General features: G+C 55.8%; 1 protein-coding gene across 1 annotated transcript in view; it reads left to right on the forward strand.

Moving 5' to 3' along the window:
- Nucleotides 1–20,208, forward strand: part of NKD1 (NKD inhibitor of WNT signaling pathway 1) — an 85,586-nt gene that overhangs the window by 39,876 nt on the left and 25,502 nt on the right. The window contains exon 3 of the mRNA XM_064382929.1: nt 19,583–19,649. Within this exon, the coding sequence (XP_064238999.1) occupies nt 19,583–19,649 (67 nt within the window). The remainder of the gene's footprint in view (nt 1–19,582; nt 19,650–20,208) is intronic.

A 20,208-nucleotide genomic window follows, 5' to 3' on the forward strand; every position in this document is an offset into this window, starting at 1 on the left:
AAAACCAATGAATGCTAAAGATGTTTACAAACAGTCACCCTTCTTTTTCTTGGGATGGTCACCCTTTTACAAGTGTGTTTTATGTACTTTATATTCACCTTCATTTTTATCTATTTAGCAAGCATTTACATGGTGCTTCTAAGGAACTGGGCATTGTTCCAAGTGCTTTACAAATGTGACCTAACTTAATGCTCCCCGCAACTTCACAAGGCAGATATTATTATTGACCTATCATACAGAGGAGGAAACTGAGGTACAGAGAAGTTTATTAGTTTGCCCAGCATCACGCATCCAGTAGGTGACAGAGTCAGGACCCAAGCCCCAGGCCATGTGGTGCACAGTCTGGGCCCCCATCATCTGCAATGCCATTTGCTCCTTTACTGTCATTATGAGCTTATGGCCATTAGAATGAAGCCTCTTTTTTTATTTTTTTATTTTTTTAAGATGGAGTCTCACTCTGTTGCCCAGGCTGGAGTGCGGTGGCGTGATCTCGGCTCACTGCAATTTCCGCCTCCCAGGTTCAGGCGATTCTCCTGCCTCAGCTTCCCGAGTAGCTAGGACCACAGGTGCCCGCTACCATGCTTAGGTTTTTTTTTTTTTTTTTTTTTAGTAGAGATGGGGTTTCCCTTGTTGAGCAGGCTGGTCTCGAACTCCTGACCTCAAGTGATCTGCCTGCCTCAGCCTCCCAGATTGCTGGGATTACAGACGTGAGCCACCACACTTGGCCAGGATGAAGCATCTTTTTAAATTAACCTGATAATTCTTATTTTTTGAGGTGCTGACTGTTAGGCTGAGGCTGCTGGGGTCCTTCCTGGTGTTCCACGCAGGTAGATATTTGCCGTTTGTTCCTCAGCCTGTGAACTGCGCTTCTCTCTCCATCGGTAGCCACTGCGGCTCCCCTGGGGAGGGTGTCTGGGGCTGGGAGGGTTGGGTGCTGCGCTGATGCAGAGTTGAGGGAAGCATCATATCCATACTTTTCTTCTTTCTCCCCAAAATACTTTTGCCTCCTGAGACAGACAGTCCTGAGAACTGATCATGGGCTTTGCAAGTGGACAGTGGCTCTTCTGGGTGGCCAGAAGTCAGCAGAGGGACGGAGCCTGGGACCTGGCTGAATTGGCCCGCTCCTGAGCCTGTGGAGTCATGGTCTACTGTAGCAGTAAAGCCTTTGGAGATACCCTCTTGCCATGCTTCCTCTTTCTGTACAAATGGGGAAACTGAGGCAGAACACCCAGCTCCTGGGCTAGCATTTTTCCCCACCATAACCGTTTGTTTCTCAGTGAGCTGGATGAGAATCTAGGGAAAGACTTCAGAGGGTTTTGTGTTGGTTGAAGCAGGAAGCCAGTGAAGGCTGCAGAGCAGGGGAGGGGTTCTGTGAAAATAAAACGAGCGTGCGACACCTGGGCTGGGGTGTGAGCCAGGGAGCTGGTGTGGCAACGTATTCTCCAGGTCCTTGACCTCAGGCTTTAGGCCTGGCCAAACCAAGAAATCAGGTGGGGAGGCTGCCGGGGGATAGGCAGGAGAGCTGTGTGGGTGGGGGCCAAGCAAACCAAGGGGGTGCTGTATGCTTGTGCGTGGAACAACCTGGGCTGTGTGTGGGATGTGATGGCCTTGGTCTCAGATTGGAGAGGCCCATTGCACCTGCCCCATTTGCATTCTGGGCAGTGACTTGGCTGACGCTGAGGATAGAGCTGGCGGAGGCTGCAGGGAGACGCCGGGCCTGTGTTTTGAGCAGGGGCCAGGGCTGGATGCTGGAATAGGCAGCCGGCTCAGGTCCAGTCCACGTTGGCCTCGGATCAATGAAAGCTGTCCCAAGGCCAGCGCATTGCTGCTGCTGCCGCCTGGGGGCTGCTGGCCTGGGCGGGGCCTTCTGAGGCCACCATCCTGGAGTCACTGGCTCTGAGAACATCATCAGCATGTCCTGGGCCCACTAGGGGTGGGTTCTAGCCCTGCCCCATGCCCTCCCCACTCCATGATTCATAGTTTCACTCGTCCCTGCTTGGCATCACAGCCAGGATGGTTTTATCGACGCACAGAGAAAATACAGAGCCCACGGAGAGGAGGAAGAGAGGGTTAGCGGTGTCCTTTTTTGTCTGTTATTTTATGTGTCATTTTCCAGGCACTGTGCCAGCCCTGTAAGGGCCTTCAGTAATGAGGGAGAAATGTACGGACCCTGTCCTCAACGAGTTTAGCTGGCTGGGGAGCCTGCGAGCCACAAGCAGTCGGGCTGCAAGGAGGACACAGAGTAGGGCCTGCATGGAATGGGGCCTGCACGGAGCCTGCGGCTCCAGGCTTCTCCCAGACTAGGAGAATGAATTAGGAGGCAGCGGGAAGCAGCGAGTAGGGGCCATCCAGCACAGAGGGCGGTGATGGGGAAGGGGTAGGGGCAGAATGGAAGGCATGGGCTGTGGGGGAGGGCTAGTGCAGGGGTGGGTGGAGACGGGCAGGGTGGGTTGTAGGGACGGCATCCCTGGTCCCTTTACCCAGGGCAGTTCCAGTCTCTCCCGACCTGGGTATGAACAGCACTCCCTTTCTCTCTCTAAAGTGCCCGGTTACAGCACTAGCATTATATGGGCAACCCAGGTATAAGTATCTTTATCTAACAAATAGGGAAACCAAGGCTCACGGAGAGTTAGTTGTGCAAGAGCTTGGAATGAGGATGGGACCGAGTGGGGCTGTGAACCGTGCCTGTTTGCCTGGAGAGCTCAGGCTTTCCCATCACCGCACACCACCCTCCACAGTGAAGGTGAAACCATGTTCTCTGAGCATAGACTGTGCCCAGCCTCATGCGTAGGGTGGTAAGGGTGAGGAGGAGCAAGTGAGCAGTACCCATTCACTGGCCCAGGAGGAGAATAAGCTCACACTGGCTTGAGCCAGAAGGGAAGATTTCATGGTTCACGTCATTGAAAAATGTAGGGGAAGTACTAGCTTCAGGCACCGTTTGATCCAGGGGCTCAAATGATGTTGTTAGGACCCCTTTTCTCTTGCATCCCCTCGTGGCTCTGCTTACCTCAGTATTAGCTTTTTTCGTGACTGGAATATCTCTGTGAGGTGGTAAAGTGCTCTCAGCAGGGTCAGGCTCTCAGCTCACATCTCACCAATGTCAGCAGAGAGAGAGAAGGTGCCCTGGGGTCGCCTCTCCTTGGCCTGGTTTGTGTCTTGTGCCCTGCCCTGAGCAGTCCCCATGGCTGGCGTGGTATGGAACTCTCATCAGGCAGGCCTGGGTTACGTCCCCTCCCTGGTGGTTATGGGGAGAAATCAGCCTGCCCACATCATGTGGGTGAGAGGAGTGGAGGGGCAGGGTTTCCACATAAAATGTAGGCCACGCAGTTAAATTTCAATTTCAGATAAATAGTACTTAATTTTTTTTGTGTGTTTTAAGTCTATCCTAAATACTGTATGAGACATACTTATACTAGACAATGATTTGTTGTCTGATATTCAAACTTAACTCAATGTCCTGTGGTTTTATTTGTGAGGTCTAGAAAGCCGCCGAGGAAAGTCAAAGTGTTCCCAGAAGGAGGAAGGGAGGCTGGGGGCCAGGGGCTTCTGAATGGTGGATGCCCACCGCAGGAGCCAGGCGAGGGACAAAGAGCTTCCCACAGCCTCAGGTTCCTCCTCAACTTACAGTCTGTGAAGCCAGCCTAAAATGTGCTGGATATTGAATGATAGAGGTTCCTGGGGCACGGGATGATTAGAACAAGCGTCTTGCACTTGAATTAGGCTCTGAAAGATGGGGAGGGCGTTTCCTGAAGTAGGACTGGGATGGGGTGGGGCGGGGGCGTGGGAAAAAATGTCCATTTCCATCTTTCTGCCTCTCAGGCCTGAGCCCTGGCATCAGGGTCCCTGGCCCCTCACATAGCTGGATTGGCAACAGTGTGACCATTACCTTTCTAGGCTGGACTGATGTTCCACCCGCTTTGTCCGACACCAACCAGCTTGCAATTCATCGGCCTGCCTACTCCCTGTGAATTCACCAAACGGGTCAGGATTCCACCAACTAGCTGGGTAGTTCAGGGGAGAGCCCTGGGAGGTCGGGGACTGCAGAAGCAGAGCCTGAGGTGAGGGTCACGTGCAAGTGATTCACTCAGGACACTCCCAGGGCAGGGCAGGCCAGGGAGGCAACGGAGGAAGCAGGACAGACAAGGGGAAGAGGCCAACACAGGTGCCATTTCAGGCAACGTCTCGGCTTCAGCCTGACGCTCTGGGGGAGCTCTGGGGTATAAATTATGCTTCTGAGTTTGTCCTGACAGGCTTTCATTCTCCTGCACCAGGCTCAGGGCCACCTGGGGTGGGGACACGGCAGTTCTCTGAACCTGCAGACACAGCCCTAGGGCAGGCCTCTGAAGAGGGCCCCCAGGTGTGAGCTGCTGGGAGGGAGCACACCCGGAAGGGATGAGCACACAGACCTGGGGAGACCTGCATGTGCGCACCGTGTCCTGGAGGCGGGCCGCAATCAAAGGGTCTGGAGGCGGGAAGAGACCCCCCATCTGCAAGCACCTCATGGGTGTCCTAGTGCAGGTGGTCTGGAAAGGCTTGAGAAGTCCACGCAGCATTCCCCAAACGTCCTGGACCCCCATGCCTGGACCCACCGTGTTTTCCTGCGGAATGTTTGGTTGCCTGAGACAGTCAGTGCTTGTGGAGAAAGCATCCAAGGGTGGGCTTGTTGAGCTGGGCGCTCTGGCCCCCGCAGTCGGGATGTGTGGGGGCTCCGGGCCCCGCAGTCGGGCATGTGTGGGCGCTCCGGCCCCCCGGCAGTCGGGCTGTGTGGGCGCTCCGGACCCCCGGCAGTCGGGCTGTGTGGGCGCTCCGGACCCCCGCAGTCGGCGTGTGTGGGCGCTCCGGACCCCCGCAGTCGGCGTGTGTGGGCGCTCCGGACCCCCGCAGTCGGCGTGTGTGGGCGCTCCGGACCCCCGCAGTCGGCGTGTGTGGGCGCTCCGGACCCCCGCAGTCGGCGTGTGTGGGCGCTCCGGGCCCCCGCAGTCGGGCTGTGTGGGCGCTCCGGGCCCCCGCAGTCGGCGTGTGTGGGCGCTCCGGGCCCCCGCAGTCGGCGTGTGTGGGCGCTCCGGGCCCCCGCAGTCGGACTGTGTGGGCGATCCAGGGCGTCGGCGTGTATGGGGGCTCCGGCCCCCGCAGTCGGGCTCTGTGGGCGCTCCGGGCCCCCGCAGTCGGGCTGTGTGGGCGATCCGGGGCGTCGGCGTGTATGGGGGCTCCGGCCCCCGCAGTCGGGCTGTGTGGGCGATCCGGGGCGTCGGCGTGTGTGGGCGCTCCGGGCCCCCGCAGTCGGCGTGTGTGGGCGCTCCAGGCCCCCGCAGTCGGCGTGTGTGGGCGTTCCGGCCCCCCGCAGTCGGGCTGTGTGGGCGCTCCGGGGAGTCGGCGTGTATGGGGTCTCTGGCTCCCGCAGTCGGGCTGTGTGGGGGCTCCGGTCCCCGCAGTCGGGCTGTGTGGGGGCTCCGGCCCCGGCAGTCGGGCTGTGTGGGCGCTCCGGGTCCTCGCAGTCGGCGTGTGTGGGCGCTCCGGGCCCCCGCAGTCGGCGTGTGTGGGCGCTCCGGCCCCCCGCAGTCGGACTGTGTGGGCACTCTGGGGAGTCGGCGTGTATGGGGGCTCCGTGCCCCCGCAGTCGGCGTGTGTGGGCACTCCGGGCCCCCCGCAGTCGGTGTGTGTGGGCGCTCCGGGCCCCCCGCAGTCGGGCTGTGTGGGCACTCCGGGGAGTCGGCGTGTATGGGGGCTCCGGCCCCCGCAGTCGGGCTGTGTGGGGGCTCCGGTCCCCGCAGTCGGGCTGTGTGGGCGCTCCGGCCCCAGCAGTCGGCGTGTGTGGGCGCTCCGGCCCCCCGCAGTTGGACTGTGTGGGCGCTCCAGGGAGTCGGCGTGTATGGGGGCTCCGGCCCCCGCAGTCAGGCTGTGTGGGCGCTCCGGTCCCCGCAGTCGGCATGTGTGGGCGCTCCGGGCCCCCGCAGTCGGGCTGTGTGGGGGCTCCGGTCCCCACAGTCGGGCTGTGTGGGCGCTCCGGGCCCCCGCAGTCGGCGTGTGTGGGTGCTCCGGCCCCCCGCAGTTGGACTGTGTGGGCGCTCCAGGGAGTCGGCGTGTATGGGGGCTCCGGCCCCCGCAGTCGGGCTGTGTGGGCGCTCCGGCCCCCCCCCGCAGTCGGGCTGTGTGGGGGCTCCGGCCCCAGCAGTCGGTATGTGTGGGCGCTCCGGCCCCGGCAGTCGGGCTGTGTGGGCGCTCCGGCCCCGGCAGTCGGCGTGTGTGGGTGCTCCGGCCCCCGCAGTCGGGCTGTGTGGGCGCTCCGGCCCCCGCAGTCGGGCTGTGGGGGGGCTCTGGTCCCATGCCTCTGCTCCCCGAGGGGACTCATCAGTCGTTCTTTGCTGCCTGCTGTGGGTCTTCTGCATTCAGATCCTGACTCTGCTCCGCTTCAACTTTGTGACCTGGGCAAGTCCTGTCCATTTTTCAGCCCTCAGTTTCTACATCTGGACTCTCAGAGGTTCTTAAACTAAAATTCACAGATGGACTTGTAGTGAGAAGGTTCGTGAACCCTCTCAAGTTCAGTGTGCAATTTTCTTTGCACAACATTTTTCTAGGGGGACATTCTCAGAGGGGCTGAGTCTTTCTCGAAGGTCAGAACCTCTGAACAAAGGCTCTGTCCTGGCCTGACGCTGGTGGTTCTGGTGGAAATGTGGGCGTCACACAGCAGAGGCCTCTCTTCCAGATCCAGGAACATGCAGCGGGGCATCCTGAGACCCTGGGCTTCCTTTCAGGAGTGCTCTGTTTCTCCCAGCCTCACCACTTTCTCACCTCCCCTATGACTCTCAGTCTCACCATCTGTAAAAACAGCAATAGGTCACACGTGGACCTCCTGGGGTTGTTGGCTGAGGTACAGGTGTGATGGGTGGACTCACTGCCATGAAGACCCTATAACCTCCAGGCCCAAGTGTCATCTCAGACCACGCTGACCACATGGCCTCTCCCAGACCTCACTGACTTCCCAGGTGACCACCCTGTGGTGACACAGGCCCCTGATGTGGGTTGCTGACCAGACCTGCAGGGCAGGCAGTGGCCTTCTAGATCCCCATACTTTTTGCTTTGAGATCTTTGGTTTTCTGAGAATGGCAACAGCAAAATTTGGTGTGTGCTGGTTGGCGTGGGCAGGAGAGAGTGCCACCCTGCTCCCCTGGGCCCCCAGTGGCAGCCTGCTGTGCATCTCAGCTGGTCTCGTGCCATTTCTGGAATCAAAGTGCTGTCTGCATTACACAGCCCTGGCTTCCTATGCAGGTTCAGTGAGAGCAGTGAGAAGCAGGCAGGTGTCTGGCTGTGGCCTCTTTGTGGTCTGTGTGCACAGTGTGGCTGTGGGAGGGAGCAACGGGGTCTGGGTGCCCCAAAGTCCGGAATCTCCATCTTCCCTTCCAGTGGGAATCAGGAGGACACCCATTTCACCAGAAGGCTGCAGGTCCTGCTACTGCTAGGGCCAAGACCCTTCTGGCAGACATCTGTGTGTAAGTCTTTCTAGAACCACCTTGGATGCCCATTTTTGTATGTTTTGGCATTTTTTTCCTTCGAAACGCTTTGCTGTCATTTCTGATTTTAGAAGTAATCCTGTGTGTTTATGGAAGACCATTGGGTCACCCGGAATCCAGCACTGGGCACCACTTCCGGGAGCATTTCGGTGCCCATCTCTGCAGACGTGTGCCTCCTACTACAGCGCATGGAAACGCGTGCAGATGATGTTAGGGAATGTAGTCACATTCTCTCTCCTCTTTGGCAACTGCTTTTTTCTTTCAAGAAAATGCAGGGCAATGTTTTTCTGAGTCAGTAAATACAGAGCTGCGTTTGGTGGTTCAACACACGCTGGTCGAGTGCCTCCGCCGTCAGGCATTGATACATGGTGTGTCATTTGGTGGGAATGCCCCAGGGATAAATAAAGAAAGAAGTGTGGGAGAGGGGGCTGCAGTTTTAAATAAAGAGATTTGGGAAGATCTCACCCAGGTAACAAGGTGACAGTGAGCCCAAACCCGGAGGAGCAGGAGGAAGGGGCTCTCCAGAGGAAGAGCCTTCCGGGTAGAGGGAACGGCACGTGCGAAGGCCCGAGTGGGGAATGAGCTGAACCTGTTGGAGGAACAGCAGGGATGCCTGTGTGGCCGCGGGTGAGCGAGTGAATGGGGAGAAACAGAGGGGCGAGGGAGGTGATGGGCAGACAGATTGGATGGGGCTGTAATGGGCTTTGGTGGGACTTTGGGGAATTGGGCAGGGGTGGGAGTGGCGGCGAGGGCAGAGAATAGAAAACGATTGTCATTATTCAAGAGGACTGTGGCCTGGAATGTGTGGCAGAAGTGAAGGAGGTGGCAGTGACTGGCTTCAGGGCGTGCTTTGAGGGAGAGCCAACAGGATGTGTGGATGCCTCCGTCGTGTCTGGCCAGAGCGAAGGAAGCAGGGAGCTGCCTGTTTGTGCGCAGGGAAGGCACTGGGGAGGACAGGTTTGGGGGCCGCCAGGCGTCGGGTTTGGACACATGAAGTTTGAGGTGCCTGGTGAGCACCTTGGTGACATCACGCGGGAGGTAGAGCCACATCATTTGTTTTAATGTAAAAACTGCTTTGAAAAAGTTATTTTTAAAAAGTATACAAGGATTGAATGTTCTTCGTTTAAAAAGAGAGAGAGAGAAAATAAGAGACAATATAAAATTCAAATCACCCAGAAAGCTGGACAGCTAAAGGAGACAGCGCCCCAGTTCCCATGTCTGAAGTGGAGTGTGGCTTTCCAGAAACATTCTGGAAAATGCGCCTTTTTGTTGATTAACACGGCAGGAGGGGACTCGGCTGTTCCTCACCAGCTTCCTATCTGGCAGTGCTGTGGACTCTGGGCCGTCACTCCCAAACGGCTCCTCTCACCTTCTTGGTTCTTCCACATCCACTGGTGGGATCACTGTGCACTGCTGGGTGGCAGGCGGGTGGGTCTTGCTCTCGTTTCGTAGATGTGGCCACTGAGGCTTCTGAGCACAGCCTGGCAGCATGTGGATTGTCGAGTTTCAGAATGAACTGAGTCCTCTGGAAGCCGCCAGTGTGACCCTCTTGATTCTGTCCTCATCTGGTGGTTGGGGCTGGGGGGAAGTCGATATCCACAGTGGCTCGGTGGGGCGGCGGGAAGGCAAAGACTTCACCAGCAGTAGAGGGAGGAGGGTGCTCCAGGTGAAGGGGACAGGACGGCCCAGCGCTGGGAGACTCCGAGCAGGCGGTCCGGCCTGTGAGAGGGATGGTGACAAGTATCTTAGAGCTATTTTGGGGGCGAGGGGACGGAAGGGGCCAGGAGATGAGAATGGGAGGCCCAGGGCAGATGGGATCAGAGTGAATAGGAGGATGGCTTCTGCAGGGTGGTTTCTCCAGGGCACTGCAGGGCTGCATGGGTGGACTCTGTGTGTGTGTGTGTGTGTGTGTGTGTGTGTGTGTGTGTCATGGGCACTCTTGTCCTGTCCAGAAATTGAGGCCTTGGGGTATAGGAATCAAGAGGCTCTTACCTCATCTATTTTGTTTACTTAAGTTCAGAAAAGCAAGAAGCTCAAGCCCTTTATTCCTGAGGCTGAGCAAGAAATTCCAGGCTTCTCGGGTCCCCAGCCCCCCTGCTCTCGGCAGGAGTACACATTCTTTCCCCGCAGTGAGGTGGCCTATGGCTGTGGGGCACCCTTCCTTGGTGCCAGATGACAGTGCTGCCTGTCATAAGCAACCTGGCTCAGGGCCGCCCTGTCAGCAGGTCACACGCGCTGGACCCTGGCAGCTGACCAGGACCTGTTCCAGGTCCAGGAACTGCTGGCAGACACTGCCCCAGCTGCTCGGTGATCAGAGGCACACCACAGCCCCTTGGGCCTCTCCTCTTATCAGCACTTGGCTGTGTGGTGTGGTGGGCCAGCCACCAGGCTGGTCAGCAGTGTGGCAGGTGGTGGCATGGTGGGGCCAGTGGTGTGGCAGGCAATTGTATGGCAGGATCAGTGGCGTGGTGTGCAGTGGCATGATGGGGTCAGCGGTGCGGTGTGCAGTGTGGTGTGCAGTGGTGTGTGCAGTGGTGTGGTGTGGTGTGGTGGGGTCAGTGGTGCAGTGTGCAGTGGTGCAGTGTGCAGTGGTGTGGTGGGGTCAGTGGTGCAGTGTGCAGTGGTGTGTGCAGTGGTGTGGTGTGCAGTGGTGTGGTGGGGTCAGTGGTGCAGTGTGCAGTGGTGTGTGCAGTAGTGTGGTGTGCAGTGGTGTGGTGGGGTCAGTGGTGCAGTGTGCAGTGGTGTGGTGTGCAGTGGTGTGGTGGGGTCAGTGGTGCGGTGTGCAGTGGTGTGGTGTGCAGTGGTGTGCAGTGGTGTGCAGTGGTGTGGTGCTGTACAGTGCTGTGGTGCTGTACAGTGGTGTGGTTGTGTGCAGTGGTGTGGTGGGGTCAGTGGTGTGGTGTGCAGTGTCTTAGAGAGGTCAGTCGTGGGTGGGAAGGCTGTGTGTGTGTGTGTGTGTGTGTGTGTGTGTGTGTGTGTAGTCAGTAGTGGGTGGGATGGCAGAGACTCTGACAAGCGCTGAGTGCACTCTGCTCTCTGCAGCCAGCTAGAGGTGGGGCCGCCTGAGGCCTTCTGGGCTGATGGGGCAGTGCTGGCCTGGGTTTTGATCTGCTGTGGCATCCCTGACAAAAACAGGGGCAGAAGAGAGGATGTGATGGGAGAGAATGAAAGACCAGGGCCGGGAGGGAGAAAGAGGTGACAGCTGTGACTTCAGACATGCTATTTGCGCCAGGCCATGTGCCAAGCACTGTCCACACACTCTCCTTTCCTCTTGCAACTGCCCTGCCAGGTGGAGGCTATTTCCACTTTTGGCTGGGGAAACTGAGGCACAATCAGGTAGAAACATTTGTACAAAGTCATACAGTATAAAGCAGAAGAACCAGGGCTCAAACCCAGACCTGACTGACAACTCGAGTGAGTCACTTAACCTCTAAGCCTCAGTTTCCTCACCGTCAAAGTGGGGGTCATTGTAGAGCCCAGCTTCTAGGGCTGTTGGGAGCGCTTAATCGGTGATGCCCCTAATGTGTTTCATGGAACACTTGGCAGACGTCACGCACTGACTAAGGCTGGTTATCATTATCACTGAGTCCTTTGTATTCCCGACCTCAGTTGTCCCCAGGCCCCGACATGCCCATCAGATCCCAGTTTCCACTGTAGAAATGCCTTTGAACACTGTCTAGTCGGAAAATTGTGGTCAGACGAACAGCAAAGTCTCCCCGCCCCGTGCCCTGCCTGGCTCTGGACAATCGGCCCTACATTGGGTCATCTCTTAAGGGTTCTGAAATGCCAGCAGTTTGAGATCAGGGAGCATTCTGGGTGATGTCAAGGTTCACTCTTTTCTAATGTTGGTTTTGGTCTTTGGGGTTTGTTTTTTTTTCCCATCAGTCATTTTTTCTCCATGCTCAGAAATCACATTCTGAAGCCATGAGTCTTCGAGCAGGGGGCCTGGGTGGGAAGGTTGATGGCCTTCCCTGGTGCTCACCTTGCCTGGTGTCTCCCCCACTCATCCTCTTCCTACTTGTTGGAGCCAGCCTGACCACTGTGGGGGCCAGGGTGTGGGCTCTTTAAATCATGTGGCTCCGAAAGCATGGTGCAGTGGTCGATGTCCTGCGGAGGGGTTGGAACTTCAGGTGGTAAGGGGTGGACATCTTGTCTTTTAATGACTCTGAATTTGTTCAATATGAATTGTCCTTAAAAACAAAAAAAAAACACACCTAACCTCGGCAACATAGTGAGACTCTGTCTCTGCGAAAAGTTTTAAAAAATTAGCTGGGCATGGTGGCATGCGCCAGGAGTCCCAGCTACTCAGGAGAGTCAGTTGAGCCCAGGAGTTGGAGGCTGCAGCAAGCTGTGATCGTGCTACTGCCAGTCTGGAGGAGAGATTGAGACCCCCATCTCAAAACCAAACCAAAGCAAACCACGCTCCCCAACACCTGTGATTTTATTGATCTTATTGCTTTATGGAAAGGTTAGGTTAAAAAGAGAGACAGTGCCAATTTAGAGAAGTATTTAAGTACTCATGGTAGCCCAAGTGGGACCTGGCTCTGGAGGAAGGCGTGACAGTGGCATGTGGATGCCTGCGGCTTGCTGGGGTGACAGCCCAGGAAGTGGCCTTTGCTGGCCCTTTGATGACTAGCTGGCTGAGATTCAGTATTGGGCAAACCCATCTCTGGGGATTATGTGCACCCTCTTGGGTGCCGGGGGCCGGGGAAGGGAGTGTGATGGTTTCAGAGTCAGGCCCCAGGTCTGAAGTCCTCATGCCAGCCCTGCTGTCCCACTCCGTGCTGGCTGTCCACCTTCCCTGTGCAAACCCTCCGGCCCGGGAAGCAGGCTCAGGCTGGAGTCCCCAGGACGTGGGGAGCTGAAGGCTGGAGCACGTCGATTGCATCTTAGGCAGATAAAAATAGGGAGAAATCTGAGGAATTTTAATTGCTGCTCGATGTCTTTGGCATCTTGAAGGCCTGGTCCTTGCAGGCCAAACACAAAAGGCCTGGTTTGTGTGTGCAGCCCTGGGCGTCCGCCTTCGCTCCCGCCTCAGCCCCCGCAGCTGAGTGGAGTCGGCGGGCGAGGCTCCTGCAGGGGCCTGTTCCACTGGCTCCCAAGCTTGCCTGGGAATCCTGGACTCAGCTTTGAGGAGACTGGATTGCTCCTGGGGGCTGAGGGAGTCAGAGCTTTTAGTTGCAAGTAATGAAAACCCGACCTGAATTGGTGGATGCAGCAAGGGCCGTTGAGTGGCTTCTGTGACAGTCACATTGGTGGGAAGGGTGGGTGAGGGTGGGCCTGCCCCAGAGTTCACCAAACAGATGCTTTACCGAGTACCTGCTGTTCGGGGGCAAAACAGACCCAGAGTCCTGCCTGCAGGCAGCCTCCTTCTGGAGAAGACTTGGCCTGAGGCTGGTCCGGACGCTGGCCTCCATGGCTGTGTGAGCTGCCTTCTCAAGCCAGCCGTCTCTGAGAAGCTGCCGATGAGATGAGATGCAGCCTGGGCACCAAAGAACTCTTTCCCGTCAGCTTCCGAGAGAGGGGTCCCAGCGGAGGGTTCCAATTGGCCTGGCTGCGGCCAGGGGACAGGGCTAGGTGGGCAGAGCTAGGGGCCACCACTGGGTGACCTGTGGCTGTGGTGGGCTCGGGGGTCTTCAGGGGAGTGGCTGAGGGCTCTGCCCTATATTTTGGCTCCTTTAGAAAGAGATGCCTTTCCTCTTTGGAAGCAGCATGTTGAGGCCTGGGTTCTGCTGACCCCAGCGAGGAGGGGCGAGTCTGTTTTCCTCTCCAGGGGAGGAAGATGCCCCCAGCCTCTCCTGTCCCTGGGGCCAGGCCTCCAGGAGCCTGCCTTGACGGCTTCCTGGCTGCCTGCCATGCCCTCTTTCCATCTCCCCGCCCTTTGATGAAGATTATTTTTGCATCACTGGCCTGCATGTTGTGTAGTGTTGGGACGGGCTGGGTAATTTCCTGGCACTTTCAGCCTGCCGAGCTTGTAGGCAGAGTGGGCTCTGGAGGCCCAGGGAAGTGCTGGGGGGCCTAGGGATCGGGGAGGAGGAAGCTGTGTGGGCAGAAATAACAGGTCCGAAGAGGAGAGGTACATGTGAGAGACACAGAACTTGAGGCCCAGAAACTGGACAGCCCCAGTTTTCCTCTTGTTTCCTGGGGGTATCCCTAGAGAAGAGGTCTGCCTATTGATGGGCTGCAGGCTGGAACCCCAGAAGGTCTGTGCTCCAGGGAACTGTGAGCATCACCTTGGCCAGCTCTATTCTAGAGATGAGGGGGCCGAGGCCTGGAGGGGTCTGCCTCACTGTCACTTTCTCTCCAGGAAACCTTGGACCTGTTCATCTCCCAGCTCTTGTTTTCCCTTGTAAAGTGGGTTATTATCTGTGGTTTTACTAAATTGGGTTTTAATTACCCAAGTAATATACTCATTTGTTAAACATGAGAACACTTCTGATAAAGCTGGGGTTTATGACCCCCCACACCCTCTGCCTCTGTCTGCCCTCCCCTCCCTGGAGGTCACCGACCCAGGGACGATCTCACGGCACGCGAGGTTTGGTGCTCTCCTCTGTGGACAGGTAGCAGCACAGTCTGCATGTCTCCTGCGGTGGCTCCTTTGCCCGGCCTGGGGTCTGGCCCTCTGCCCGTGAGATCTGCAGGTCTGTCTTGTTCTTTTGGACTCCCTCTCGCGTGGCGTTCCTCTGTGGAGATGCAGCGCACTTGACTTTGAGAGTATCCAGGGTGTTCCTCGCTGCAGGTTGATAGGAAGCGCGTTGTCCTAAACATCACTGGATTTGAAAGTGCCTCCTGGACACACATGTGAGCGTCGTCCCAGGGTGGACATTGAGGCACTGGCGCACCAGACGTTGGGATAAAATGTGAGGATGAAAGGTGAGAATGCTCCCGAGCCTGCGTTGGGAAGAGGAGAGAAACTGATGGTGCTTCGAGCTTCGCCTCAGACGCCATCCTAGGCATGTTGTCTATGTTTCCTCTTTGACTGCTCTTTGACATCAAAATCCCCATTTTACAGAAGGGGAAAATGGAGGCCAGAGAAGTTAAGTAATGTGTTTGCTGCCCAGGGTAGGGCTGGGCCCGGAGCCTGTGCTCCCTGACTGCCAGGGTAATCTGGACGCTGGGGAGTGGAGCATCCCTGTCCTGCCTCCGAAGACAGGACAAGAGGAAGGCAAGAGTTTGCTCTCAGCGAGGCCTCCAGAAGGCCTGGCCGGGCTGCCGCCTCAGTGTGCTGGAAAGAGAGAACTCGCCAGGAATTTCCTGGGGCAGCTCCAGGGTAGGCTGCTTGGATCTAAGGGTTACAGGGTGGCCTGGGCCCTGCCCCCCTCCTCTTTCCCTGGCATGTCCCAGCCCTGTGCATTCTTGGAATCTGTGAGTTGTGCCGTGTTCTGTGGGCACCGGGAGTTTGCTTTGAAACCCGTGGCACCAACATCTGTTAGCTCTTAGAGAACAGAAAGATTGACAAAGCACTGCTGGGGCAGGCGGTGGGGGAAGATCTTATGTTCAGGAGTAGGAAGTCTCAAAGACAGAGGAAAAACCCCAACCAAACTCCAGCTCGCTCCCCAAGGCTGCTTTGATGTGGTTTTCCCATCCCCGGAGGCCTTATAAGGTATCGTGCCTGAATCTGGGCTCTGGGATGGTGCTGGCCGCACACCCTGTGCCCAGAGGAGCTGGCCTCTCTTCTGGGGCCCAGCGTAGGGCAGAGGAGGGGCTCCCAGGGCCAGCTGATGGGACACCACTGGGACTTAGGAAGGTGGCACATCTGAGCGATGTAGCCTGAGAGGCCACCAAGCCAGGCCACGGGGCAGGAGCAGCTTGGCCCCGGGTCAGGTGGAGCAGGGGCTCTAGAGACCCAGGAAGGCCTTTGATCAGCATTTGCAGCAGAGGCTGAGGCCTACTATCCTGGAGGCCAGAGGGGAGGGGTCTGGGACCACGGGCAGAGTGACAGCTAAGTAGACCAAAGAAGTGGAGCAGCGTGGCCGCTGTAGCCGAGCCCCATGTGTGGGTTTCCCAGGTGCAGTGGCGAAGGGTGTGGGCTTTGGCACTTACTAGCTGTGTGACTTTTGACAAGTCACTTAATCTCTCTGTGTCTTGGTTGTCTCATCTGTAAAGTGGGGTAATCATGGCAGTCCTCTGGAATACCTGAAAGGATTGCCACGAGGGTGAAATGCAGCACCCTGAAAGCAGTGTGCTGGGCAGGATGGGGCTTGTTTCCAGGTGTCTGTGAGGGCACCAGGGGTCTGGCAAGTCACTTGGCTTGTCCCAGCAGTGTTCTGGTCACCATATGATAACAACAGCAGGAGTAATAAACAGTAACTACTGACCTGACGGACCTCACTCACGCTATCAGCTACTCTGCTACGCACTTCGCATGCAATGACTTCCTCACTGCTCACGACCCCCTTCAGATATCCTGAGTGCTGTCACGCCTGTCTACGAATGGGGAGACTGAGGTGCACTAGAGATAAAGTTCCTTTCCTCAGGTGACACAGCGTGTGTAAGGCAGAGCTGGGATTTGAACCAAGGTCTGAGCCCTCCAGTTCCATGCCCTCTGCACGGGGGCTCCCAGTGGGGCCGTCGAAGGTCTGAGTGTGTCACTTGGCAATGGTGCTGAGGGCCTGGCCCTGGCCCTGACTTGTGGGGCTGCCAGCCAGGGCTCAGCTTGAGGCAGGGTCAAGTCCCCAAGCTATGGGGAGGAGCAGGGGAGCTTTGAGTCCTGCTAGACAGACAGGAGCCATTGACTACTCACCCACTGGAGCTACCGGCTGGGCTGTTTTCCTTGCACTCCTTTAGTTGTGATCCCTGGTCCCTGGTAGGTGCCAGGACTCCCGGCCACCGCTGCTCCCATGCCTAGAGGAGCCCTGATTGCATGGTGGGAGCCCAGGCAGAGGCACCCGAGGGAGCTGGCGCAGGTCCCTGCTCCGTCCCTTGCTGGCAGGTGATCCAGAGTGGGTCACAGCCTCTTGGAGCCTCCTAGCACTTAGACGCAGGGCTGTGGGAAGGCTGTTCTCCAGAGCCACCTGTGAGGATCCCATTGGTCAGTACCTTGTACACTGTGAGCGCTTGGTAGATGACAGGTTACTGTCATCAACATGGTTTCCTGTCTCATACGGTCCTTCAGGGTTGAGGACACTTTCTTTGTGGAAAGTAACGGTAACGATTATACCTCTCACTTTACAACTTGCAAATCATTTTAATGAGCATCTGTTTCTTGAGAGATGGAAAGAACAGGGCTGTTGTGATGATTCGGGGGGGTAAGAAATACACGCATACACAGTCGGCCTTCCATAGCCATGGGCTCTGTATCTGTATCAGCCAACCATAGATAGAAAATGTTTGGAAACAGAAAAGGATCTGTAATGAACACATACAGACTTTCTTGTCCTTATTCCCTAAGCAACACTGTAACAACCATTTCCATAGCATTTACGCTCTATTAGGTACTGTAAGTAATCTAGAAGTGATTTAAGGTATATGTAGGATGTTTGTAGGTTCTATGCAAATAGTACATCATTTAGATAGGGAACTTGAGCAGCCACAGATTTTGATAGCCTCGGGGAGTTTTGGAAGCAGTCGCCCACAGGTACTGAGGAATGACTGTATACATAAAGTGCCTAGCATGGGGCCTGACACATGGAGAATGCACAGTGTCAGCTGTTTGATTATTATCGTGGTGGAGGATTGTGTCCATTTTACAGATAAGTAGACTGAAGTCCAAAGGTGAGGCAGGTGGTACAGCCAGGACGTGATCCTGTGTTTGGCTCAACATCCCACATGGCTTCTGGACTAGAAACTCAAAGCTCGAGGAGCACGCGGCTGCACGCTGCAGACCCTGGGCCATGTGGCTCAGCGGGGGAAATGAATTTTTTTTTGAGATGGAGTCTTGCACTGTTGCCCGGACTGGAGTGCAGTGGTGTGATCTCGGCTCACTGCAACCTCCACCTCCCAGGTTCAAGCGATTCTCCTGCCTCAGCCTCCCGAGTAGCTGGGATTACAGGCACCTGCCACTGCACCTGGCTAATTTTTTGTATTTTTAGTAGAGATGGGGTTTCACTATGTTGGCCAGGCCGGTCTGAAACACCTGATCTCGTGATCCACCCGCCTCGGCCTCCCAAAGTGCCGGGATTACAGGTGCCCGGCCGGGGAGATGAACTTTTACCAAGTTGAGCATGGGGACAGCACAGTGCGTCTGTGGACCATGGCTCCGGGTATCTTTCCAGTGTTCTCCAGCGCAGGGTACTGTTGAGTGATGAGAGGCCTACCCCAGTACTTGCCAGAACTCTGCTTTCTGAGTGTGCCAGAGAGCTTGGTCCTCTGAGCAGGGAGTGCTGAAGCTGTCATTGGTGATGACTGTGGTGCCTTGAGCACACGTGGTCATCGTTATAGGGTCCCACATGGCTGCCTTGTTGGTGGCGATGTCTGGAGTCTTTTTAAACTCTTCCAAGCATGCCAATAAAAAGACACAAGTACGCAGATGTCTCACTGATGCTGTCACCTGGCTATGGGGCGGTCAGGGTGGCAGGCGCGGAACTCCCCCCCTCCCCGCAGAAGACCTCAGTGTGAAGAGGTGTGCGGATTCTCTTGAAGACTGTCGCCTGTTCCCTCGAGGAAGCACTGCCTGCCAGCCTTTCAGGGGGCGGCAGCACCCGTCTTTCTCCGGCATGAAGGATGGGCTTTAATTGGCTGCTGGGGCGTCCCAGCCATCTAGTGATGCCACCTGTGTGCATCCCTTTCCTGTCATCGTCTCCCAGCTCCCTGTCAACTCAGGCTCTGTTAACACAAACAGCCAGTTTACAAGCCCAGGAAATGTTCGATGATTATAATAATTGGCGGAGGAGGAGAGGGAAGCCTTCCTGACTCGAGGAGTAAAGTAGCTTGGTTTTGAAGTAAATGGGACACCGGAGTCTGAATGGCCACGTTTTAACAGCCTTTAAGAAAGAGTGTGTAATGCCCTAGAAAGATCTGAAAGAAGAAAGAGAACAGCCACAAAATGTTAGCTGTTTGTCTTTTAAACAAAAAAAAAACAAAAAAAGCAAGAGGCTTACCTCCAGCTGTGTCCAGTTGATGAGATCAGCAATACAAAGCCTTGTTTTCCTTTTGTTCATCAAGATGAGGACTGGTTTTTCTTTTAAGCATCATCTGAGGTGTAGAATTTTTTTCCCCCCAAGGAGAGGGTTTTTTTTTTCTCTCTTTTATTTTCACAAAGAGAAGTTGGTGACAGCTGCTGAGTTGGGGCTTTTTTATTGCTTGTCATTTTGTGGTTTGAGAAGCACTGCCATGGCATCATCGTCCCCCCAGACCCTTGTCAGTCCTCCCATAACAGGAGTATTTCCCAAAGTGGGTTTCTTGGGATATGAATCTCATGTGATGCTTCTGAAAAACAAAGCTCCGTGGTCTAAGTAAGTCCGGAGAATGCAAAATATGCCAGCACTTGGAGATTCATGGTGTTTAGAAGTACAAGTAAAAGTCCTGATAAGTCCTGCAGTAAGGGATCTTGTTTAACTTTGTTTAAAAGAATCTTCTTTGATCATAGAACTCTTCTGGCAGAATACCAATAAATACAGAACACAGTTTGACAAGATATGGTCTAGCTTCTTCCATATTTGGAGTTAGCCTGCTGGGGTGGGTCAGACAGATGGGACCTTTGTAGACATGCTAGAAATTTCCTAGCCTGTGGACCTGTAACACTCTCCTTGCTAACCTGACACCACCTGGTCAGGTTGGTTGGGATGGGGTCCCAGATATCTTTAACTTACTGGTGGAAAACAGGCAGTGTGCGTGCAGAGATCATACTGGTTTCCAGAAGGCATGTGGGTTGGTGAAATATGGGAGGTGTGATGGAAGACCAGGGGAAGCCACAGTTTGTGGGGACCTGAATGTTGTGCTGACGCATGTGGGTTTATGTTAAGGGCAGGAGGGACTCACCTTGGTGCTTAACTTTTCAGGTGTGATAGGATCTGCTTCAGTTGACCTGAATTCACATCAGAAGAATCAGCCTAGGGTCCTCATGGTGACATTTTTAATATCCCAGCCCTGGACTCCCCCCAAGCCCTGCTCAATGCCTCTGCTTTGTCTTCTAGGAGCTCGTGGGCGACGTGTTGAGAGACACGCTCAGTGAGGAGGAGGAGGACGACTTCCGGCTGGAAGGTACTTGGAGTCCATTGCTCTTCCCAACAGCAGTGAGCGAGGGAAGCGGGTGTCCAGCTGGCTGTGTGCCCTGTGTACTCCAGAAAACCTGCAGACAGCGTGCACAACAGGGACCTCGTGACTCTGGGTGGGGTGGGCTGGAGGGTGGGATGGAGGAGAGGAGGAAGAGACAGGTGTGGCACTTCATAGGTCCAAGCCCAGGTGGGGACCCGGTCACTTATGTCCATGTCGTGGCCCAGCACCGGATTAGCTGGGGGACCTTGGACAGGTTGTTGAAACTCTGCTGCTCCTCTGGGGATAATGAGACTAGCTGCTCAGCGTGGTGTGTGACGTGTGATCAGCAGTGCTGGGCATGGAGAAAGCCTTATGCACAGTACCTATTCCTTTCCTCCACCCTGTCACTCTCTTGGTGCATGTGTGCACACACACAGACACACACACACACACACAGCCAGCCTCACCTCTCTCCTGTGTCGTCCTCACTCCTTCCTTTCTTGAGATGGGGTCTTTCTCTATCACCCAGGCTGGGGTACAGTAGGTAATCATAGCTCACTGCAGC

Source organism: Aotus nancymaae, unplaced genomic scaffold, assembly GCF_030222135.1.
Source record: "Aotus nancymaae isolate 86718 unplaced genomic scaffold, 86718_ANA_hifiasm-v0.15.2.pri h1tg000030l, whole genome shotgun sequence".
In the NCBI taxonomy this organism is placed as follows: Eukaryota; Metazoa; Chordata; class Mammalia; order Primates; family Aotidae; genus Aotus; species Aotus nancymaae.